Source organism: Saccostrea cucullata, unplaced genomic scaffold (genome assembly GCF_032062105.1).
Source record: "Saccostrea cucullata isolate Sc308-1 unplaced genomic scaffold, CSIRO_AGI_Scuc_v1 ctg2000, whole genome shotgun sequence".
NCBI lineage: Eukaryota > Metazoa > Mollusca > Bivalvia > Ostreida > Ostreidae > Saccostrea > Saccostrea cuccullata.
In genome coordinates this window covers 143182-169281 of record NW_026925197.1, presented here as the reverse complement: position 1 = coordinate 169281, position 26100 = coordinate 143182, and the positions used below count along the sequence as shown (strand labels likewise).

General features: G+C 33.5%; 3 protein-coding genes across 5 annotated transcripts in view; 1 reads left to right on the top strand and 2 right to left on the bottom strand.

The window, feature by feature from the left end:
- LOC134268321 (26S proteasome regulatory subunit 6A-B) overlaps window positions 1-26100 on the top strand; it is a 56941-nt gene that overhangs the window by 8430 nt on the left and 22411 nt on the right. The window lies entirely within an intron of this gene.
- On the bottom strand, window positions 800-6739 carry LOC134268318 (monocarboxylate transporter 14-like). 2 transcript variants are annotated; one of them, XM_062750560.1, is made up of 5 exons: window positions 6602-6739; window positions 4101-4326; window positions 3440-3583; window positions 1529-2506; window positions 800-1201 (listed from the first exon to the last, which is right to left on the bottom strand). In XM_062750560.1, exons 1-5 carry the CDS (start codon window positions 6602-6604, stop codon window positions 1032-1034), a joined length of 1521 nt encoding a protein of 506 aa, XP_062606544.1. In that variant the 5' UTR covers window positions 6605-6739; the 3' UTR covers window positions 800-1031. The 2 variants fall into 2 exon arrangements, with proteins under 2 accessions (XP_062606544.1, XP_062606545.1); XM_062750561.1 differs by lacking the exon at window positions 6602-6739 and having other exon boundaries at window positions 4101-4354.
- LOC134268319 (monocarboxylate transporter 13-like) overlaps window positions 10313-26100 on the bottom strand; it is a 58722-nt gene continuing 42934 nt past the window's right edge. Inside the window, exons 2-5 of one of the 2 annotated variants that reach the window (XM_062750563.1) lie at window positions 13503-13730; window positions 12761-12904; window positions 11335-12246; window positions 10313-10490 (exon numbers count right to left, since the gene is read on the bottom strand). In XM_062750563.1, coding sequence (XP_062606547.1) covers window positions 10333-10490; window positions 11335-12246; window positions 12761-12904; window positions 13503-13680 — 1392 coding nt within the window. In that variant the 5' untranslated portion in view covers window positions 13681-13730 and the 3' untranslated portion in view covers window positions 10313-10332. Of the gene's footprint in view, window positions 10491-11334; window positions 12247-12760; window positions 12905-13502; window positions 14008-26100 lie in introns of those variants that run through there. The other variant, XM_062750562.1, reaches the window with a different exon arrangement.

Sequence of the window (26100 nt, the reverse complement as noted above, 5' to 3'; positions counted from 1 at the left end):
AATTCATTAGGATTTTTACGAGCAATCCATCTCATTTCTTATTTATACGACTTGCGATGAAGAAATCATCCATTTGACTAAATCTGAATTCTAATTTTGCTTTGATTCTGGTTAACAAAAGTAAAATCATTACAAAACACAAAAGTTAGATATACATGTACACAAAAAATTAAAGCAAAAGCTCAAAGTACACAATATCCATGTTAATAATGTGAGATTCTAAGAAAAGATGGGGACATATTTCCTACTATGCAAGCAAGAAAATAAACAAAATTTAAACTTATCTATAACTTTGAATAAAACTCGATAAAAAAAATATTGAGTGTAAAAATATCACATATACATTCGTAGTAAATGCCCATAACAACTTAACAAAATGTCCAAACTAAAGTATACCGGTATTTAAAAAAATGTACACATTTATACATGATGTACATCACCAGATTACCATTTTAAGGTTCATCAACCCTCTAAAGAAAGATAACTCTAATTAGGATATAAAATATACTTTAGTACATCATTTTAGGGTACATGAACCATCGAAAGATAACTCTTGATAGAATATAAAAAATATACATGTAGTACATAACAAGATTTCCATTTTAAGGTTCCTCAACCTACTAAAGAAAAGATAACTCTAACTAGGAAATAAAAAAAAGTACCTTAAGTTCATTGCGAGGTTTCCATTTTAAGGTTCATCAACCCTCTAAAGGAAGATAATTCTATTACTAACTAGGATAAATGTCTATTGTTGTCTAAATAAAATACCGGTATATAGTTGCAAAGTATGCTGAAAATGTTTGCATTTTAATCATAAATGAACAATAACCAGTCCATTTAATGATCAACAGAGATCTGACAAACCCACAATAGCACCAAATTTTTTTTATATCCAAACACAGGCACTTTGTTTCGTATACGGGCACATCACCTTATTTTTTTTTACCACATGGGTTAATGAATTTTTTGGTAAAAATTAGGGGTGCCCTGTATACGAAACAAGTGCCTGTGTATCTAACGCTAAGACGCTATTAATCATCAGGAACGGTAACTTCTACAGAGAAATCACTGTGCCTCTTTGTCTGGCCTTTGTATTTCTCAAACAGGGGGATAAATAACATCAGGAGTCCACCCACTATAATGACGACAGCAGAAAAATAAAAAGCGGTAGCTGGTGAATTCGTCGCTTCTCCAATCCAACCTGTCATAATAAAAGAGAAAATGTTGAATTTTGGGGGAATTTAGAGCAAATTTTAAGAAAAGAAACTCAGCAAACTACACTAGAATTCTATCAACTCGACTTTGTAAGAAATTCAGTGTGTAATATAAACTGATAGTTTTCTATGTCAATTGAACTTAATTCTATTTTCCCCCGATACTTGAAGCTAGATCATTCCTATTTTCCCCGATACTTGAAGCTAGATCATTCCAAATATTCACAAGGGTTAATCATACTTAGATTAGATTGCAATGACAGTAAACTGGTGCCTCTGGTTTGAAGTGCACCTTGGGAGGAACGTTAACTTACCTCCTATTGGAGGACCGGCGACACAACCGATGCCATTGGCCAACATCAGGAACCCCATGGCGTCTCCTAAATACTGAATCCCCACTAAATCCGCCGTCACAACGACCAGCAGTCCTAATAATAAACCAAACATTTTTCCCCATAATACTCCAACAATCCCTAGTCCGAACATGGTGTGGGTGAATTCTAATGGAATGAACAGTCCTATGATTCCTACAGCTAAATTCACAAAAATAAACAGGTATAGTCTATTTATCTTTGGTATATTGCCGATGACACCTCCTAGAACACACCCGATGAAAGATCCGCCACTGAAAAGTGAAATAAGAATGGCTGCCTGTGTCTGAGAAAAATTAACGGAAGTGAAATACTCCGGACCTAACACTAGTGGTATAATTGTTCCAAAATTCCAAAGAATGTTATTGACAACAAATATACAAAATGGTACATTGCGGCACAAAGTTAACAAAACCACTAGAATTGAATTAGACTTCGTATTTTCGTTGGAGGATTCGTTGGTAAGAAGATTTTCGTTTTCTAAGTCATCCATCGCTATACCATTAGTTTCCCGCTTTTTCAGTACACCATTCACCTCGTGTCCTTTAGGTATTGCCGATTGCAGAGACGAATCGGAAGTGCTTGCCTCTATCAGAAGACTTTCCCTCTCAATCTGACAAGAATCGTTTCTTTTAATCGATTTCATTTCAATCATTTTTTCCTTCGCCTTTTGTTGCCGTTGCATTGGCGATTCTCGAAGAAGAGCCGCGAAAATGAAAGTGTTCAGATTGATCCCAGCCACTATAAGTAGCGATCCTCTCCACCCGAACTCGTCAGTGAGGTACTGGACGAGATTTGGGAACACGATCCCCCCGAGTCCCGACCCTGCTGTCGCCACCCCTGTCGCCAGGCTTCTGTGTTTGTCGTAGTACAGACCAGACATTGTATGAGAGGGGACGTACAATAAACAGTAACCAATACCTGTAATAGACATAACATCTTTACATTTTAAATACTAGAGTTATCTCTCTTTTATGAATATATATTATGGCGGTTCACTGTTTTCAACAGGCACAAGATTTAAGGAAGCTGTCGTGATGGCGTAATTTTTATAACACATCGTCGCGCTTATACAAAGAACAAGGTTCACTTTTGCCTTATTTGGCCCTGTGAATTTCTGAAAAACTGAAACTGCATAGTTTTAGTTAACAATGTATTAAATATCAGTTAGATCTTCGGTGACTGCGTATCTATGAAAAATGACGTCATGTTCTGGCTAGTCAATGCATTATGACGTCACGAAATGCGTCAATTTCCTCATATTCTGAAAAAATGTACAAAACGTCCAATTTTTAAAGCTATTTTTTGATATTTCATATAGAGCGCAACCTCTAATCTAAAATACATGTATGCAACTAGTAAATGATATAACTGTTTCCTAGGATTAATGGACGTTTTATTTTTTAGATCAGAGAGTGCGCTCATATTATTTTTCTTCACTGAAAGTACTCAATTATACCTGTTTACCTAAAAATTCAAGAACATTGCAATTTCACAAAGCCAAGTCTCCAAGACCTGGACTTTGAGGAGAAAAAATTTTTAAAAGGATATGAAAGCACCAAGTCTCTACTTTATTTTAATGCTTCAAATAGAAAATCAAGTGTTAATCAATCAATAGGTATATCTACAGGGCCATTTTATGCGTAAAGTGAACTGACTTCTTTAACAACATGACATCACATTTAGGATAATTTACACACTACTGCATTGCCTCCACAGCACGTCGCTGTGTATTAGTGCGACGGAATGTTTTGTATGAGGACTTTTGCATATATACATGTATTTGATTTAACGTAACGGAGCGTTGTTGCCAGGCAGTGAGCGGCTATAGTTTTGCACGTTGTGCATGCCTACCTGTCAGAATTCCATAGAAAAAGAGGAGATAAATCATGTTCATTGTAAATGGTAGGGCAATAAGCCCAGTGCTACTCAGTACAGCCCCCAAGAGACAGACTTTGCGGTATGACATCATCCTCATCATTATACTGGCCAGAGGACCTAAAGTAGAGAAAAGATAAGTACAGCTTTTCTTGTGTGTCGAATAAATTACAAAAATTAGCAATTTCTGTATATTTTTAAATTAAAAAATTAAATTAACGCAATTTGGTTGGCATTTAAAAATCAAAATTTTAAAAGACATTTTTATTATTTTAGCTTTTAGCTCGGTTTTTAGCTTCTCTCTGGCGCAATTTCGACTAACCTTGGTTCACAGGAATAGAGGTTACAGAGAGGTAGAAACTTGTTCATATATGAATAACCAAAATCTTTCTCAAGGATTATATTAAAGTTAAAATCATGGATAAATAATAATTAATTATCGTTCTTAAATACTTCTATATATGCAAAAAAATGTAGATGGAAATCTATGCAAAAGGTATAGTGAAACGAACGAGCATTGTGAACCATAGCTGTCTTGTATGAAAAGTAACAAAATGCATTGAAGAAAAAAATGTCATACTGATATCTAAGTACACATCATTAACGGTGCTCAAAAACATACAATTGATCTAAATACCTGCACCCAGAAAAAGTCCTATGTTTATGGAACCGATGAGTGATATAAATGGCAAACTGACATCGAAATGACGCAGAAGTTCCACAATGTAGACTCCAAAGGAGGTAGCCACACCAAAGGCGATAAACTGTATCCAGAAAGCCGAGGCTATAATCATCAGTCCCCACGGGTTGTCCACCTTTCGACAAGCCATCTTCCTTAAACACTCCGGCTGTGGATGCTCAGACTAAACAAGAAGAAAACAAGCATCCCAGTACATCATTTATAAACTAAACGACATAAAAACAACCCACTCTCGTTTTAGGATTGTGCGGATGATGGAGGAAGTTCCGGTCTTGTTTTTTCTGTTTAACATCCAAGGATCCGGAAATAGGGTGAGATTACGAACAACAAATTCACATGAATAAAAAATAGTAATTAGTACTTAATTGAAGTTAAGTAAGTGCAAATTGATTAATGCTGAATCTCAGGTATCCGGAGATTTTCACGATTAAGAATGTTGTTGACTTAGGTGACCCATGGCATGGGTCAAATGGTCACGTGATCATTAGATGTTTGGATTATAAAGGTAGACTTATCAGTACTATAGTCCATAATTTCAAGAAATGTCAATAATTTATTAAGCCTCTTGGTCAGTGCATTTTGCGTAGTTATCAAGTCGATCTGCAAAATTAATACTAGTTTTCTAGTATCGGAAATTTTACCACTTGTACCTCATAAAGAAAAAAAAGGACAAACATTTGCAGCTACCAGGAGTCTTTAATGGGAATGTAACTCTACTGATTTGAGCACATGGAATTTGGTCTTTTAACATTTTTAACAACATAATTAATTCGAATTGTGTTGTAATAATATTATAATGTTTCCTTATGTTCCAAATCAAAATTGGAATAACATTTGGTAAGGAATCAGGAAATTATTATATATATTAGTGACGATGACAACACTATTCATCAAATTCCAAACAAATGTTTTTACGTATACTAGTATTTGGTTTCTGTTTAAATTACATGCAAACTTTTATTGAAATCTAACCAAAGCTGTAGGAGGAGTAGCAATTATTTTTTTAAAATTATTATACAAACATCCGTCACTTGTTCATTGCGTAAGTTCTGCTGGTTTACAGACTCTGTACTACGGAACTACTTCAACATAAAGCTCTCCTGATTGTCCACACGTTTTAGCCTATTCATAGACATATTAGTTCATCTGTTACATTAATTTATATCCTTATTTTTCTGGCGATAAATCAATCTAATTGAATTTGTTGCAAGTAAATAATGTTCCTTGTCAAACACTAAAAAATTTTAATAAACCAAATACTGAATTCTAGACAAATCTATTAAACATGTTAGTTTAATTTTGGATTGGAAAATACAAATGTACTATGTTTAAAGCAATATGAGCTGCATTTTAATTTTTTGAAAATTTTATTATGCTGTAAAATGTGGTATCATGATAAATTAGTATGTAACTTAAACCTTTATGATAAATTAGACCAAAAGAAAGCAGAAGAAAGACTTCTATAGACAATCCAATATACAGTTTTGTATGAAATCATTATTGTACACCTGTAGGACAACAATAATGTAAAATTCAATCGAAGCTCATAAATAGTTCTTCCATCTAAATTAGGAACAATAGAAGTTTATTAACGTTATTTTTTCTGTCATCGAAATAGTAATTTACAATTTTGCAAAAAAAAATCCAACATCAATGTTGCAGCTCATATTGCTTTAAGGGATAAAACAGAATGAGCATGCAGTTGTTCCAGCTGTAGGGCACACATATCAATGACCCGTCTTTTCTATATCTCTTATCTATTACATGTAACTGGAATCCATAATACATGTATTATCATTATAATAGAGGGCATTTTCCAGATTTGTGGATCTGACAGGTCGGTATCAAATAATGTTAATTTTTAATCTGGCAATATAAAGGCTCTTTGTCAAGGTGTAGACTTCTTTTAATCGAAAATGTCTGTTACCATAAGTACTAAGTAGCCTAAGTAGGCTATAAGATGCGAGCGGATTAACCCGAAAGTATGTTGATAAATAAAATAACTACAATAACAGACGTCTTAATATGCATTATTAATAGATAATCGGATGTTGTCGTTGTGATTTTAGAATCATGTCAAAGAATTTGTGCTTTTGAATATGAGATATTCAGCTTTTCAGATCATGCTTTCTGTCCTGGCCCAGCCCCCACCTACCCACACTGTTCATCAGAAATGAGGGTGAGGGTAGGAGTGTCCTAAGACTATTGTTTTCACACAGTCAGATGTGAGTTTCATTTACATCGAAATTAGCATGATTAGTGTAATTTTTTTTTATAATGAATGATACATATTTATTTCTTTTTCTTGGGAACAGAGGGGATGTTTTTATAACAGTCTTTGACTTGTTAATTATGTATTTATTCATATAATAGTAAAGAATCATGTCACTTGATCACGATATGGAAATTAGCAGAGCAAACTCGGGATAATTACTTACCATACAAAAAGTTAACTCGGACAGGGAGGACAAGCCGGGCCTCAAACAGCCGATACTCCTTGATAGGCCTTGCTTTTGAAGTTAGACAGTTTTATTAAAGCCACTTATTATACGTCTCTGCTTAAAATTCCACAATATTTCCATTTTGCATTAATTTCACAAAAACTCGCTAATTAACACGTACAGGTATGATTCGGAACAAATACCATTGATCATCTATACCTTTACAGCACTGAGCAAACCCAGACAATCACATGCTTTGGTTGTAATACAAATGAATATCAATGTTTCCTTGTATATATAAGATTTCAAACATAATCATTAACATCTGGTATACTTGAGCTGGATCATTTTTTTAAAAAACGCATATATCTTATGAATTCAGACATTCTTTAATGCTTCAAAATTATTTTTAGAAATCTGAATAACCCGCAGGGTTTATACGGCACGGATCTTAGTGATCTGATTTAATCAGATTTAAAAAAAAAAAAAAAAAAAAAAAAAAAAAAAAAACAAGACATGTTTGTGAAATATTGATGCCCTGTATGGCAACTCAAGGTCATCGTGAAACTTTTGAAATGAAGGTCAAACGCCAAGCCGGAGGTCAAAATTGTTGGTACCTAAAGCAAAGAAACGCCGGATCACGTGAAATACATGTGAGAATAACTGAAACCCTAGCAGAAACCAATCAGGTACAGGCAAATGCTTATATGTTCTTCAAAACAAGGTCCTATTCTAAGATCAAGGCCATGAGGTAAAAAATATTAGTACCAAGGAAGAAGCTTGTCGCAGTAAATGAGTGAAACATGAAAGCTTTAGCTTCAAATGCTCAAAAGTTATGTTGCCAAGGTTAAAGTTTTTGGAACGTGGACCCAAGGTTAATGTCAAACTTGTTGGTTTTCGAGGAAATAAAAGATATGGTCTAAAATGTAAAATCACTTTGTCACAGATAATATACATGTGTAACGGTAATATATTTACATCCACTGAATATTTTCTCCTTTATTTCTTAAGAAAACCCATTGCGTTAATCACTGCATGAACTACAGTAGGCATGTAGCCTTTACAGATTTCTTGATCAGTGGCTGTTCCATCAATGAAAAGTATAAAGTCGTTCGCATCATTAATACAATAATTAATCTTTTTAATCCTACTTTAAATGATTATTTAAACAGATCTTTAAATGATTATTTAAACAGATATAAATATAAACAATAAAATGTCTTTCTTTGTTTGTTATTACTGGAATTAACGGTTGCAGCTATTGCAGAAAAAATTTACATAACCCGCTTACGCGGGTTATATATTTTTTCTGCAACTGCTGCTTCCGTTAATTCCAGTAATAACAAACAAAGAAATCATTTTATTGTTTAAATGAAAACCCCACTCTATTTTTTTTCTCTTTCAAACGACATGACCATTTAAAAAAATTTTTTTTTTGAAAAGTAAGGCCAAGGTTGCAGGATCAAAATTCATAATATTTGGAAAGGTATTGTCATAGGAAATGTACACGTGAAATACATTTATAAAAACATTATCTTTTCTCATTCAAAAGTTATGACCAAGGTTAAAGTTTTTGTGACAGACGTATAGACTGACAGACGAATAAGATTTTAATGTCCCCTCGCTTTCACGAAAGCGGAGGACAAATACAGAATGCTTCTATACACGAAAAAAAAAAAAGAATTTTGATCACAAATAGACTTCACTCGTATATAAAGCCAACTTTTGACAAGTAAAAAGTTTAAATTTGGAGAAACCAGGTGTGTTTGTAAAACACTGACGTTCTTTGTTTGTATGGCAGCTCATGGAGAGGATTGAAGTTTCTCAAATGCAAGTCAAACTTCAAGGTCAAAGTGAAAAGTTTGAAATTGTTTGTATTAAAAAGAAGGTCTCGTCACAAGGAATACACCTGTGAAATTTGAAAGCCCTAGCTGGTACTAACTGTTCAAAATTTATGACCAATGTTAACTTTAAAAAAAAAAAAAGTGGGTCAAAATCTAAGGCTAAGGTTGAGGTCAATATTTATACCTATTGAAAGAACTTGTTTCAGTGAATACACATGGGAAATATGAAAGCCGTAGCACCAACTATTCAAAAGTCATTGCCATGGTTTAAGTTTGTTTGTTTGTTCTTTGTTCTTTGTTTTTTGGTTTTTTTTCTTTTTTTTTTTGTAAAAGTGGATCAACCTCCAAGGCCAAGAGATCAAATTTGTTGGTACACGAAGAACGAAAGGACAGAGCTAAAACTATATACCCCCAATCTTCGATTTGGGGGCATAAAAATCGACATGGCGCCCCGGTATATAAGGAGCGAAGGGACGTTACTGAGGCTCTTACTTGTAGGAGTGGGATAAGTGTAACTCTCTCCTCGCTTGACCGAGAAATTATACGGAATTTTGACTGAGGTTTAAAGTTAACACGTAATAATTTTATGCCATTCTGCACAGTCTTAAATAAGCTTTCAATAGTAGAATAAAACACATAAAAATATATCACCAATCCATGATATATGTAATTCAATGTAAGACTTACCTATAATTGCATAATTTTGTAAATCCAGCAAAAAATCCATGATGATTCAATCCTTAAAATGATCCGAAGAAGCACCTCTAAATCCTATTTATAAAGATTTTTGACAATAGATATATATTTTTTTTAAGTCACATTTTCATTGCCCTTTTATGCTCTGATTGCTTTGAATAGAATCGTCATTTCCAATAATCCATAACCTTTCAGTTACGGAAATAATAATAGTTCAATTATTTTCGATAAATTTAGATCTTGTTTTTTGAAAATTAATTTTACCAGTGACTGTTAATTTTTTCTAACCATATTTCTATTATACATACAAATATCAAGGCAAAATATTCTTGCATTAACGCACAGTGTAGACATGTTTGAAGTAAGATTTGCAGCATCGTGATTTTTAAAAGTTAGTGTTACTTGTCATAACTTGAAATATTACGGATCTTTCCATCCAGTCTTTATTCCGCAAATAAAACGATTATTATCTTGAAAACGGTCGATGATATTAAAAAATTACGTTTATTAAGGGAACCACGTCCCTGGTTAATTAAATGAAAATCCAATGGATAAGGGCCTCTTTTCTCTTCCTCTTATTTTCCTTCGATGTATAAAAAAAATCCAAACTGAAAAGAATATCTCTTTATTTGACTAAAATTCCCAACAGATTGGCATATCGATTGTAAAACGATTAAGGAATTTTTATGATGCACAGCTGATAAAGTTGTTATTACGGGTAAGTAGCTTGTTTGGTACAGATCGTTGTATTTTTAGCCTGTGTTTTATTATGTGCAGCTGTCACGCATATTCTGCACTAAACTCATCGATCCCTCTCTCATCAATGAAACTTGTTATCTTCTAAATATTTCGTGATATAAGAAATAAAGGATTTAATATTTAGTTTACAGTTCTTTTCTTTTTCTATTTCTAGAAACCCCTCCCCCAGCCCCTCTCCCGTGAAAAAAAAACTTCACTGGAGTAGGTTCACAATTTTATAAAATGGTCAGTTTACGCCTATAAACTATTATTTCAAAAATAAATTCGAAACCTTATTGTACCCAGGTTATACTATATAACCTTGGTTGGGACAGTAAACGCTTTGTAAACCGCAAATAGATTTAATTGTGATAAGAAGAAACACAAGAAAAGACACTGATGCAGCCGAAAAAACCTTCCATGAAAATAATTAGAGAATGTGTTTGTATTTTATTTCCCTTTCTCGTTTATTGTTATGACATATGTCTTGGACCGCCGGACACAGTCACTTATTGGAACAACCATCAAGACGAGTCCGATGAGCAGAGTAGCCGCCCCTGCCAGGTAAAACGCCATGTTGTAGGAACCTGTTGTCTGTACCAGGTAACCTTAAACAACCAGAACCATGAATTAGTTGTTTATCTATGTCATAGCTTAAAATCATGCTTGTTTTCAAACAGCAGTCATGAGGGTAACTTTAATGTAAAATGAACATTAAACTACATTGCAGGCACTTGTTTCGGTTATAATTTTTTAACCAGTAGTATTATTATTACACTTTGGGTTAAAAGTTTTATTATCGAAACAAGTGCCTGTTTGGTGCATGTATAAACTAGTTCTACGTTGTCAAGTACCAGAATCGCAAGCCATATATATTCTATTTTCATTATCGTAATAAATCTCAAAGCTTTCAGTTTGTTGCTGCAATGATTATTTCCATGTGTCTTTGAAGCCAATGCAAACAACAGTGAATTTGTATTATTTCAGAATAATAGAATCTGTGGATTGTAATCAAGTTTGAAAATTTTATGTGAGCAATATGTAATATGCATGTATTTACATTACTCTATGTGACATCATGAATGAAAATTTATCTAAATCTAGACATGTTATTTTTTTCATGATATAAAATAAAATTTAAAAAAAGGTAAATTAAATTCAGATTATTTTTTTTCTGTTTTTCATTTATCTAAAGCAGAATATATGAAAATGAAATGCGTATGTACATGTACATCGATTTGAATTAATCTTAGTATTGATTGAAATCATACTGGTGCTTTCAGAAACTTCTCAAATACCGTGGGAGCAAAGATTATTTTCTCCATAAGGAATTAATTGCAGACCTTAACATGGGTGTGCTTCCTAAAATTACGACTGACCATCATGTCTCATGCTAGATCAGAAACCTAAACTTGCTGAATTGTTCATAGAGAAGATACTAAGTACACGAACCTCCTAAAGGTGGTCCAATAAAATTCCCCACTCCACTGGTTAGAGTCAGATATCCCATACCTTCTCCGATCAGTTCACTTCCAACAAAATCAGACACAAGGATTACCAACAAACCGAGGCATATCCCAAAACTCAGTCCGAACAAAGAGTTGATAAAGGCGAATGCTTCCATTGTGTGAAAAAGCGGTACTGTGAAAGCGAGGAGACAAAAGCCCGACACGAAATTTGTAACAATGAACAAAAGACATCTGTTGATACTCCGAAGATTTCCCAGAATTCCACCAATTACGCAACCTATGGTCGTTGTGCCTTGCAAGATGGAGAGAAGTGATGCTGCTTGGGTTACATTAAGACCAACTTTTGTAAAATAGTCTGGTCCAAGAAGTAGATGAACAGAAGCACCAAAATTCCACAAAAGGTTATTTATTATGTAAAGAACATATGGCAAGTTGGTCATTAGTTTCATCGCTCTTGACTTTTCCTCCGGTGGTTTCTTTCGTTGTTTTGTAATTTTCTTAGAAACATCTATACCTGAAGAATTGTGGTTTGATGCCCCATTTTGATAATTTATGTCTCCACCTATTTCTGCAATTGTATAAATTGTCTTTGTGCTATCAGTGAGATCATTGACATTGTCAATATTCTTCTTTCTTATTCTTTTCCAAGATCGTTGAATGGGAGATTCCCTCAGTAGACCAGAGAGTAGCAAGGTTTGTAAATTCACTGCTGCGAGAATATAAAACGAACCTCTCCATCCAAACACGTCAATCAGAAATTCAATCAAGTGTGGAAACACAACGCCACCAAGCGAGGAACCGGAAGTGACGATTCCTGTAACCAGCCCTCTATTTTTGTCAAACCAGAGACCAGACATAGTGTGAGAAGGAAGGTAGAGTAAACAGTAACCAATGCCTGAATAAATGTATGAAACATCGAAATCAAACATGAGTAAGACGGTCACAATTTATTTTACTTCAGTTTGGAATTAAAAGATTTTCAATAGAGGAAAAATATTTTATTATCAGTAGCAAAGGCTTTTGTTTTATTCTGAATGAAGTAAAAGTGATTTTGTGGAGTAAATTGTGAGTAGCATGGCAGTAACTCGACAACAAATTTTAAAACCAAAAAAACTAATTATCACCATTTTCCCAGTTGTTATATGCAATTTATGAATCAAATTGTGTAAACTGATTTCCAGATCATAACAAAATTTCCTATTCTTTCATATGGCTATCTTGCCTATTTTTATCGTCTTTCTGCTATCTTTCTTGATGAAATTAATTGGACATTTGTATTAATTTATGCATGATATATGTAAATGCAACAATGGTGTATTTTATTTAGTTGATACATAGCAAAATCTAATAACAATAAATAATAATATAATATTATAATGGGCATAAACAAAAGATAAATTAAAACTTACCAGTTATTACTCCAAAGAAGGCGATCAGGTATGGAATATTTGGAGTAAACGGTAAAACAGAGAGACCGACACTGCTCATAACGGCGCCCAGTAAACAAACCTTTCTGTAGGACATCTTCCGCATTAGAAAACTGGCAAACGGACCTTAAAGTAAGTTTTTTTTTCATAACAAGTAAGTTATACAAAACATGTATACTGTTAAAGGGGCTGGGGGGTTATGGCCATTTTTAGACTCCTTTTTTGACCTCCTTTAGAAGAAGAGCTCCATATAAAGATATACAAAAATGAACAAATTTTGAAACTAAAATGTATGAAATTTTTCTTTGCCAGATGATAATTGACAGCTTAAGATATATCTAAAAAAAAAAAGTTAAATCTGGTGGTTAATTTGTTGACCCCCCCCCCCCCAGCCTCCTTAACAGTTAATTGAGGAATACAAGCTTATGTAATGTACGGTAATGTAATGTAGTCAAAGATTGCACGAAAAGATAAAAGGCTGCATGTTATCAAAAATTTCATTCATGAATTGAAAGTGAAGAAACTTTTATTTTTGCATTGCAACATTGTAATTTTTCAAAAGTAACAACATCCAACTTATAAGAAATTCATCTTCTACATTAAAGCACTCGTATTGATACATATATAAAATATAAAAAAAAAATGCATAGTGTGTTATAATGAAAAACAACATGAATATGAAATATAATATAGTCAATTTACATATTCCAAAACATATACAGACCTAAGCCCAACTGAAATCCAATATGTATTGAACCGACAGAAGAAATTATTGATAAGCCCGTATCAAACTCATTTTGTAGTTCTATAACATAGATACCAAAAGAAAGACAGATTCCGAACGTAATGAACTGAATGAGAAACGCTGCGACGGCTATCACTATTCCCCATGGATTTTCCATCACAAATCAATGTACCAAAAACTGAAAAATAATGATTTTGGAGTCTTAAACTTTATCAAAAGCTAAAGTGGTTATCTAAAAAGTCTCCCGAAGGTGTTCTCGATGTTCTAAATAACATGATCCCGACAAAAGTGATGAAAGATAAGTTATAATTATCAGTTAAAACTACATCATTATTGAACTTTTCTAGGGGCAACCCAGTATCAACCTTTAAGGTGAAACGTCCCTAGACTGTAAATTTCAATACTTGTTCGTGATACTGCATATAGCCTACTTAAATCGTATAACCCGCTTTTGTATTAACTTACGTGAAAATGTCAAAGAATCACTCTGCAAGAAAATAGCACGACAAAAATACCCCCCCCCCCCCCTCACAAATATGGAAAAAGCAAACAGACGAACAAAATAATTTAATAAGATAAATAATAATAATAAAAAAAAACAATATGAATAAAAAAAATCAAATAATAAACAAGAGGCCCATGGGCCACATCGCTCACCTGAGTACTGTAGCTTAGAAAAAGTAGAAATTGGTTTATTATTGAAAAGTTAAAATCCAAAAGTAATCCCATGATCAATCATGGATTTGCTATTCTTCAAAGTATTTTCCCATATATTTCTATGTAAAACTTTGGTCGGCCATTTTGGCCCCGCCCTACCCCCTGGGGTCATGATTTGAACAAATTTGAATCTACATTACCTGAAGATGCTTCCATATAAAGATAATGAATAATGGCTTTGTCATTCTTGAGAAGAAGATTTTTAAAGAATTTTCCCATTAATTTCTTTGTAAAACTTTGGTCGGCCATTTTGGCCCCGCCCCACCCCCGGGGGTCATGATTTGAACAAACTTGTATCTTCACTACCTGAGGATACTTCCATATAAATTTGATGAATTATGGCTCTGTCATTCTTGAGAAGAAAATTTTTAAAGAATTTTCCTATATATTTCTATGTAAAACTTTGGTCGGCCATTTTGGCCCCGCCCTACCCCCGGGGGTCATGATTTGAACAAACTTGAATCTACACTACCTGAGGATGCTTCCATATAAATTTAATGAATTATGGCTCTGTCATTCTTGAGAAGAAGTTTAAAAAATGTTCCTATAATTATTTCTATGTAAAACTTTGGTTGGCCATTTTGGCCCCGCCCTACCCCTGGGGGTCATAATTTGAACAAACTTCAATCTACACTACCTGAGGATGTTACCCCATAAGTTTCATCTTTCCTGGCACAGTGGTTCTTGAGAAGAAGATTTTTAAAGAATTTTCCTATATATTTCTATGTAAAACTTTGGTCGGCCATTTTGGCCCCGCCCTACCCCGGGGGTCATGATTTGAACAAACTTGAATCTACACTACCTGAGGATGCTACCCCATAAGTTTCATCTTTCCTGGCACAGTGGTTCTTGAGAAGAAGATTTTTAAAACATGCCACCAAATTTTCATTAATTCCCAATTATCTCCCCTTGAATGAGGGCGTGGCCCTTCATTTGAACAAACTTGAATCCCCTTCACCCAAGGATGCTTTGTGGCAAGTTTGGTTGAAATTGGCCCAGTGGTTCTTGAGAAGAAGTCGAAAATGTGAAAAGTTTACAGACAGACAGACAGACAGACAGACAGACAGACGGACAGACGGACGCCGGACAAAATGTGATCAGAAAAGCTCACTTGAGCCTTCGGCTCAGGTGAGCTAAAAAAAACCCAAGAATATGAAGAAAACAAGATGCGTTTGTAAAACACTGATGCGTCCGTATGGCAACAAAGCAAAGATTAGTATAAACTTTTCTTAAATGCAAATTAAATGTTTGTACCCACAAAAAATACAATTGTAACATATGAAAGTCCTAGCAACACCTGTTCAAAAGTTATGACCAAGTTTAAAGTTTCTTAAAGGTAAGTCAAGTTCCAGGGTCAAGGTCAAAGGGTCAAATTTGTTGGTTTCTAAAGAAAGGTCTTGTCACACGGATTACATATGTGAAGTATGAGAGCCCTAAATCCAAGCGTTCAAAAGTTATAGCCAAGGATAAAGGTTTTAAAAAGTAGGTCAAACTTCAAGGTTGAGGTCAAAGGGTCAATGTGATTGGTATCCAGTGAAAGGTCTTGTCACAAGGATTAAATATGAGAAGTTTGAAAGCCCTAGCCCTAACCCTTAAATAGTTATGGTAATTTTTTTTTTAAAAAGTAGGCCAAACTCCAAGGCCAAGGTCAAAGTTCTTGGCATCTAAAGAAAGGTTTTCTCACAAGGATTAAATATAAGAAGTATGAAAGCCCTAGCTCTCACCGTTCCAAAGTTATGGCTGAGGTTAAAGTTTTTTAAGTACGCAAATCTTCCAGGTCAAAGGGTCAAAGTTGTGGTGTCCAGAGGAAGGTCTTGTCACAAAAATACATTTTTGAAGCATGAAAGTCCTAGTACATTGCCACTACCATTGAGAAGTTATGGCCAAAATAAAAGTTTGGAATTTTTGTGTAAAAGTGTGTCAAACTCCAAGGTCAAGGTCAAAGGTCAAATTTGGTGGTACCTAAAGAGAGGTCTTGTCACAAGGAATACACATGTGAAAATGAAAGTCATAGCTTCAGTATATCAAAAGTTATGGCTATGGTTAAAGTTTTTGCGGACAAACAGACAGACAGACACAGACTGACGGACACGACAAAAACTATATACCCCGAATCTTCGATTACGGGGACATTAAAAGCAAATAAATAAATTATAATATAAGAAAAGAACAAAGACAGCAACAGGTAAGAGCATGATAGCTGAAAGAAAAGAATAACATTACAAAACACATGCTCGATTTCAAATAATAGAACTGTTAATTTGAAAATCTTTAACAAACAGGTGATAGATGTGTAATTAAAGAAAATTAATAAATTGTGTTTCTTTTTACAATGCAATGTTTCTTTTCATTTTCCCCCAAAATTAATATCTTCAATTTAAGAAAATGTTTTCTTTTTTTGAAGTAAAGATAAAACAAAAATATTACTAGGATAAACATGTAATATTTACTTTATGCAGTGTACATTTAAATTCGTAATGTCCTTTAAAACACTTTGTGAAGAAAAACAGTATTGATCAATAAGATTTATTTCTAAATAAAATACTTTTAAAAGAAAGAAAATTCATATTTTTTTCACGAAAATTATCCTGAGTGGAAAATAAAATTTTCATGCTAGATTTGGGACTGCTTTTTATTGTACACATATCCTGTCTCAAGTGACAAGATAAATCTTCAACGAAAGCTTCAATGAAATCTTTGGTCTTTGTTGGTACATGTACATAGTTATTTATACGTATATGTCCAAAATATGACAATTTGAGGAACAAAATTCCTCAAGGCATATAATTGTATGTTCTCGAGAAATGATTTAAATACGTCATCCAATTTTAAAAAAGTATTGCTTGGCATACGATCATGTTTTGAAATATCGATCTTTCCCTTCAGCTTTTTATCAGCGAATAAAAAATGATTCTTGCAATTATCTTGAAAACGGTCGATGATATTGAAATTATCAGGGATCTACGTTCCTGGATTAATTAAGTGAAAATCCAGTTGAGTTGAGTAGAGTCTTGTTTCTAGCTCCTCCCCCTCATTTCCTTATCTAAGTAAATGTATTTCTTCGATGTAAAAATTAACATGAAAAATATCTTTTCATATTTGACTATAATTTCAAACGGATTCGCATATCGATTGTAAAACGAACAGTAATAATGTAGAAATACAAAAATCATTGTCAAAATTTATAAAGAAAAATTTCAAAACTGTCTGTCCTTCTTGAATCCTCCATGTGTTTTATATGTCACTGACTATATGATTATCTCATTCTTTTCTTCTTTTCTTTATGTACTTGTCTACGTAGTATTTCTTGACCCTTGACTGCAATTGTTGCTTGTATATATGTATATATGTACCTCTTGTACCAGTGATCTGGTTTATATTTCTAATGAACAGCTGATTATAGTTGTGATTACCGGTAAGTAGCTTGTTTGATTCAGATCAGTGTATTTTTAGTCTGTATTGATTTCAATTAAAGTGTTATTATGGGCAGCTCTCACGCAGATTCTGCACTAAATGAAATGCAATTTCTCAAATATTGCGTGGTAAAAAAATAAAGGATTTAAAATCTAGGGTTCAGCTTTTGTATTTTACTATATCTATGTGCCCCCCCCCCTTACACACACACACACACACACACACACAACCTACTGGAATAGGTGACAATGGTGAACATGTACTTTAACTACATGGTCATTTTACGCTGATAACCTAATATTTCCATTTCTAATTTTTCTCTCTGTGATATCTCTTTGAAAGTTAGCGGAGTTAATTTCTTGATCATTCTACCGAAATGTAAATTAGGCAGGTCAATTAGTCAGGAGCTAAGGAGGCCTAATATGCATGCAAATCTCGTGCGCATCTGTCTCTGAGTCTGACGCTAAGGAGGCCAAATATGCATGAAAATCTCGTGCGGCTGCCTTTGTGTTTGACGTCAGTGGGCGAGGACTATTGAAATTGGGATGGGAATCCTCGTGTAATTTAAATCTATGTCTGCATTTTTAAAGTCTAAATCTACAATTTTATTTCACAATGAAATGGAAATATAAGGAATCACTGTCTAGTTAGTATAGTATGCAAGGGACATCAACAATAGTGGGAAACATGGGATAATTTATGCATAACGGGCTTCGCCCGTTATGCAAATTATCCCATGTTTCGCCCGTTATGCAAATTATCCCATGTTTCTCACTATTGTTGATGCCCTGGCATACTATACTAACTAGACAGTGATTCCTTAATTATTTAAGGTATGAATCCAATAGCTACAGGCATCAAAGTTATACTGTATAACCTGGGTTGGGGCAGTTTACGGTTTAAACGATTGGTAGTCAAAAAATTAAGAAAAAACACTGATGCGGCCCATTAAACCGTCCATAAAAACAACTAGAGAATGTATTTGTACTAGTATTTTATTTCCCTTTCTCGGTTGATGTTATGACATATGTACTGGACCGCCGGAAACAGTCTCTCACTGGAACAACCATCCGTTAAGAGCTTGTTTGTTTTAGATCAGTGTATTTTTAGATTTTTGAAGATCCGCTTAAAAATATGTTTTAAGAAGGAATGAATTAATTTTTTTATATGGTATAAACCCCTGCCAGCGTTTTTAATACGCCATGTTGTAAAATGGAAGCTGTTGTTATAATTTAATTTTCATTAATTTGTTGTAAGAAAAAAGAGAATGTTCTAACAAATTGACTTTAATTTGTACAAAATTTGAATGTAACGTCAGGCGGATTGATACGTTGTTGACGTAAGTCATTGTGACGTAGGCAACCCATTTTATATCCATAATTTTTTATCCAATCAAATACAGCGTTACAACCAGAATTAAATTATATTGATTTTTTATATATTCTGCACCAAAGGAAAATTTCTAAATATTACATGGTAAGAAATATTAAAGGACTTAAAATTTAGGGTATAGCTCTTGTATTTTAACTAATCTATGTGCAACCAGCAGTAACAGGTGAACACTGGTGAACATGTACTTTTTTCGCATTTTAACAACATTGTCTTTTTACGCTAATTATTTATGAAAATGTTTAAGGAATCATTCATTTATAAAAGTTATACTGTATAACCTGGGCAGGGGTTATTTAAGCTTTAAATGTCAACTACGAATAGATTTGTAGTCAAAAAATTAAGAAAAGACACTGGACGGCCCATTAAACCATCCATGAAAGCAACTAAAGAATGTTTTATTTATTTTTTAAAAATGTTTTTATTCCCCTTTATCGGTTGATGTTATGATTTCATCTTTCACTGGAACAACCATCAAAGCCACTCAAAAAAATGAAAATTTTGTATTTACTAGATAACCTTTGTGGACGTGTTAGTTGTTTTTATACTCTATGAAATGTTCATATTTCATTTCCAATAGCAGTCATGGAAATAACTATGAATAAGCTAACTGATCATTTAAATTTAAACATATTCTATACATATGGTCAAAAACAATAAGCAGTTAATAATAAAATCTACCTCTTTCACGTATTCTATTTTCATATTTAATTATAATATGACTGAAAGCTTTTATTTTTTGCTGAATATTTGCATTTTCATGTATACAGTGTTTGCATTATTTGTGGAAGAATCAATGCATAAATTTCAGTTAAATACTAGTAAACATGTCTGATCAAGTATTTGCATAAAAAAACATACAAAAAATCTAAGTATAGAAAAGGTTTTAGACTTTTAGTACATGTACCTCCTAAAGGTGGTCCTAAGAACGTTCCCGCTCCGCAGGCTAGAGTCAGATATCCCATGCCTTCCCCAAGCAGTTCACTTCCAACAAAGTCAGACAAAAGAATTACCAACAATCCGAGGGATGTCCCGAAACTCAATCCATACAAACAATTCAAAATGACAAATGCCTCCATTGTGTGAAATTGCGGTACTGAAAAAGCGAGGAGACAGAAGCCCGACACAAAATTTGTGGCCATGAACAAGAGACATCGGTTGATTTTCCGATGGTTTCCCAGAATTCCACCAATAACGGAACCAACGGCCATTGCGCCTTGATCAATGGATACGAGTGATGCTGCTTGGGTTACATCAAGACCCACTTTCGTGTAATAATCTGGTCCAAGAAGTAGGTGCACAGAAGCACCAAAATTCCACAAAAGATTGTTTATCATATAAATAACATACGGTAAGTTAGTCATTAGTTTCAACGCTCTTGATTTTTCTTGTAGTGGTTTCTTTCTCTGTCTTTTCGTAATTTTCTTAGAAACATCTTGTATACCCGAAGAATTGTTCTTAGATGTCCCATTTTGATAATTTATGCCTCCATTTATTTCAGTGATTGTATAAATTGTGCTCTCAGTGAAATCATTGTCATTGGTGATATTCTTAGTTTTTAATTTTTTCCATGATCGTTGAACCGGCGACTCTCTCATCAAACCAGAGAGTAGCACTGTTTGTAAATTCACTGCTGCGAGAATATAAAACGAACCTCTCCATCCGAACACCTCAATTAGAAGTTCAATCAAGTGTGGAAATACAACGCCACCAAGCAAGGAACCGGAAGTGACGATTCCTGTAACCAGCCCTTTATTTTTATCAAACCACAGAACAGATAAAGTGTGGGTAGGAAGATATAGTAAACAAAATCCAATGCCTAAAATGAATAAATACACAAATAATCCAACACAGTAAGTAGTGAGTTAAATGACCACAAAGTATTTTACCTCAGCGGGGAGATAAATGGTTTTCACTGATTAAAATACTATTACAGGAATAAAACTATTTCATTATGAGTAGCAACGTGTTTTACTGTCATTTGACTGCAGCAAAAATAATTTTGTTGATTAAAAACAAATAATTATGATTAGCAAGACCATGATTGAAGTATATCGGCAGTAATTAAAGATTATTAAATTATGTAAAACTAATCTCTAGATCTTAAAGCAATTTTTTTCTTACGAATGCCTATTGTTCATTTTCATTTTTGTGCTTTGTTGAAATCTCCATAAAATACATTAATATCAATTGGACATCTTGATTTAATTATCCAAAGAACAAAATTATTAAAATATATTTAGTTCATCGATTTGAAATTTATATATTTGTGTTTCTTTTTTTAAATTGAAACCACAAAACCTCGGACCTGTTCGCTGAAACACCCTGTTTGTACTCGTTACATGTTGGCTGCAAAAATTTAGCCATCTCCGATTTTTTTAATCTGATATTTTCTGGAGAGGGTTACAATTCAACAGCATCTCCGTAATGGTGCAAATATATTTTTTTAATACGGGCGACTGTGGGCAAAATATTTTTTTTTACATTCAACTTAATTTCTTCTAAAAAGACGAAATTTTTATTAACTGTCAACAACATAGCCGTTAAAAGCGAAAACCAGAAAAAGTAAATCTGCTTGTTTACCAGTCGTTCTCATCAGAAGCCATGACAGTTCTCGCGTGATGCACTGAGACTTGTGCTTGAAGATCATATCTGCATAGTAAAGTAGATTTTAGGGGTAAGTAAATGAATGTGCTTTATGGCATCACTAGTCATCGATAAATAAAAATATTCCATGCGACTTTTTTCTGTAAATAGCGATGTTTATGTCTAAAATACGGCAATTCCTACAGAGATCTGCTCCCTATAGATCTCTAGTGTCACTGGCTGTCCCCACAGGTTGATTTAACGTTAAATGCATCTTTCATTAGTTTCCAATATAATTTGTTGTCGTTTTTGTTTGTTGATACATAACAATATTTGATAATTAATAACGAAACGCAAGATGTGGTATGATGAATATACTCTAAATGGATATAAAAAACTTACCAGTTACAACTCCGAAGAACACTATCAGGTATGGTATATTTGGAGTAAATGGTAACACCGATAGCCCGACACTACTCATTATGGCGCCCAATAAACAAACCTTTCTGTAAGACATCTTCCGCATAAGGAAACTGGCAAACGGGCCTTAAAGTAAGCAGTACGATGTTATGTATAAGTAGGCGATATAAACATGTATATATCAACACTTAATTAAGGAATACAAGCTTATATAACGTTAATCAAAATACAAATTTGTTATCATAAAGCCCTATGTTGAATATTGAAAAATTGTATTTAAAATTTACATAAGATTAAACTTTTACTGACCTGAGCCCAACTGAAATCCCATATGTATTGAACCTATAGAAGATATGATTGATAAGCCCGAATCAAACTCATTTTGTAGTTCTATAACGTAGATACCAAAAGAAAGACAGATTCCGAACGTAATGAATTGAATGAGAAACGCTGCAGCGGCTATAACTATCCCCCATGGATTCTCCATGTCTTCAACCTGTATCTAAAACTTAGATAAAATGAATTTAGAGTCTCAATCACGACCAAAAGCTAGAATGATTTATAATTTGATTGCTGTTGAACAAAAGTATTTTTTAAAGTGTCCTTGGTGTCCTAAATTTCAGGATCTCGACAAAAGTGATGAAATACAAGTTTCCAGTGGATATTACATCATTGTTGCACCTTTCTACGGGCAACCTATTGGCAAACTATAAGGTAAAACGTCCCTAGAATGTAAATTTCACTATTTGCTCGTGATACTGCATATACTTAAAATCATATAACCTGTTATGGCTTTAACTTATGAGAAAATGTCAAAGAATTTTGTCATCTATAACCGAAAAAAATATTAATACATAAATACATACCCCCCCCCCCCCCAAAAAAAAAAAACAAAAAAACAAAAAAAAAAAAAAATAAAAACCATCGAACAAAATTATTTCAAAAAATTAAATAATATAAAAAACAATGATGTGAATGAAAAAAAAAAAACATTAATATGAAGAAAAAAACGATGTATAAATTATAATAAATTTAAAAACAAAACAAAAAACCAAGAGGCCTAGAGGCCACATCGCTCACCTTAGCACATCGGCTAGGAAAAAAGCACAAATCAGATCAGAATTGAAAAGTTTACTTAGGAAGTGGGTTGGGGGGTTGAATTTTAATACTATTTGACAATGCCTCCATATCAATTCTGCATATACCTTCTTGAAAAAGTTCTTATGAAAAAGATCTTTATGATTTTTTAAAACATTTTGTTTGTATATATTAGTATGTAATAATTTGAATTTGACTCCCAATCATTTCTCCCTACTCCAAAGGGTACTCATGATTTGAACAAATTTAAATCTTCAATACACGAGGATGCTTACATGTCAATAAAACTTAACATAGTTTTTTCTGTTACTATGATTTTTCCCTTTATTTTACTATGTAAACTTTGATCCACCATTGAGTCCCTTCCCTACCCTTGGAGGTTATGATTTAAACAAATTTAATTCTGCACTACCAGAGGATGTTTCCATATAAATATCACTAATCATGACTTTGCAATTTTTTAGAAAAAGAATTTCTAAAAATATATTTTAATGTAAAAGTTGGATCCCCCATTGTGGCCCCACCCTATTCCTTTGGGTTATGATTTGAACAAACTAGAATGTACACTATCTGAGGAAGATTCCATTAAAATATCACTAATCATGGCTTTGCAGTACTTGAGAAGAAAATTTTTAAAGATTTATCTATATATTCCAATGTAAAACATTGATCAGCCATTGTGACCCCACCCTACCCCTGAGGGCCATTATTTGAACAAACTTAAATGCATAAATATTAATTAAAACCTGTTGCTTTTAATTTAAAATTCTCAGCCGATTATTGTAAAAAGTTGGACCGACTTATAAGCGGGTCAATGGTTAATCTCTTCAAAATTACCTAAGAAAATACAACCGACTTATAGGCGGGCCGACTTATAGGCGAGTATATACGGTACACTATCTGAGGATGATGCAACATTAGTTTCATCTTTCCTATCCTAATGGTTCTTGAAAAGAAAATTTTCAATGATTTCTCTTAAGTAAATATTCCTATGTAAAACATTGATGGGTCATTGTGGCCTCAACCTTGCCCAGGGGGTCATGATTTGAACAAATTTGAATCTTTCTGAGGATGACTCAACATGAGTTTTATCTTCCTATCCCAATGGTTTTTGAAAAGAAAATTTTCAAAGATTTCTCAGAGAGTATATATTCATAAGTAAAACATTAATGGGTCATTGTGGCATCAACCTTGCCCAGGGGGTCATGATTTGAATTTAAATGAACATTATCTGAGGATGATTCAACATGAGTTTCATCTTTCCTGTTCCTATGGTTCTTGCGAAGAAGATTTTTGAAAGATTTTTCCTAGGTACCCCGGTATATATTCCTTTGTAAAAATTTGATTGGATATTATAACCCTCCTCCTACCCCAAGGGCCATGATTTGAACAAACATGAATGTACACTGTCTGAGGAGGAATCAACACGACTTTCATCTTTCCTTATCCAATGGTTCTTGAGAAGAAAATTTTTAAAGATTTTACCTGTATATTCCTTTGTAAAACATTGATCGGCCATTGTGGCCCCACCCTACCACAGTGCTCATGAGTTGTTCATGAGTTCATGAGTTGAACTCATGAACATGAGTTCATGAGTCGAACAAACCTGAATACACATTACCTATGGGTTACTTAACATGACTTTCATCTTTCCTGTCCCTATGGATCTTGAGAAGAGTTTCAAAGATTTTTCCTATATATTCCTATGTTCAACTTTGATTGGCCATTGTGGTCCCACCATTGCCCCGGGGGTCATGATTTTAACAAATTTTAATTAACACTACCTGAGGATGATTCCACATGAGTTTCATCTTTCCTGGCCCAGTGGTTCTTGAGAAGAGATTTAAAAAAAATGCCATTAATTTTTCACTAATTCATAACTACCTCCCCTTGGAAGATGGCGTGAACAAACATTTGAACAAACTTGAATCCCCTTTACCCAAGGGTACTTTGTAGTAAGTTTGGTTGAAATTGGTCCAGTGGTTCTTGAGAGGAAGATGAAAATGTGAAAAGTTTACGACAACAACAACGACAACGACGACAGACAACGGGCAAATTTTGATCAGAAAAGCTAACTTGAGCCTTCGGCTCAAAAACACATGATTGATTTCAACTTACAAAACTGTTAATTTGAAAAGCTTTTAACCATCAGAAATTACCTTAACATACAGGTGATGGATGTGTAATTACAGAAAATTAATAAATTTTGTATCTTTTAATAATGCAATCTTTCTTTTCATCCCCCTCCCCTTAAAAATATTTTTTACAAATTAAAAAAAAATATTTTCTGTTTTTTAAGTTAAAAAACATGTTACTAAGATAAACATGTAATAAGCATTTCCTCTACGCAATGTTTATTTCAACTCATTGTCTTAAAAAAAACTTTGTGAAGATAAGCAGTGACAATAAGATTTATTTCTAAATAAAATACTTAAAAACAATTTTTTTAAAAAAGAAAATTATCCTGAGAGCAAAACATAATTATCATGTTACATTTGGGAATGCTTTTTGTTTTCCACACATCCTGTCTCACGTGCAATAGAAACTTCAGTTAAATCCTTGGGTAAGTATAAATCATCTTTGGCTGTTTGGAATTGACATTATTAGGAATCTGAGTAGAACCACGAAAAATAAGTTTTGGAAAGATGTTTTCTCTAGCTGGTGTAAAGTAAACCAGGCTAAAGCTATAGCTGATTTAAGTCCTCTCCAAGAACACATATGGCATAATCCAGAGGTTACTATTGTTGGCCAGTCAATTTTCATCAAAAGTAACTTTAATTTGGGCTTTGTTTTTATCAATGATTTCTTAGATTTATATGGAAACTTTTACAGTTTTGATTTTATTCAAAATAACTTGAATATTTAACTATCATGTTTTAAGAGTTATGAAATAAAGCCAATGCCTAGACCGATGCTTCCATCCAGCCTTGAAATTTTCTTGAAGAGTAATGGT

Bases quoted from the DNA above. Each gene is read 5' to 3' on its own strand.
- LOC134268318 (XM_062750560.1), bottom strand. The intron at 2,507-3,439 runs GTAGGCATGCAC...TGTCTATTACAG, and splicing joins TTTCTATGGAATTCTGACAG to GTATTGGTTACTGTTTATTG. The intron at 1,202-1,528 runs GTAAGTTAACGT...TTATTATGACAG, and splicing joins CGCCGGTCCTCCAATAGGAG to GTTGGATTGGAGAAGCGACG.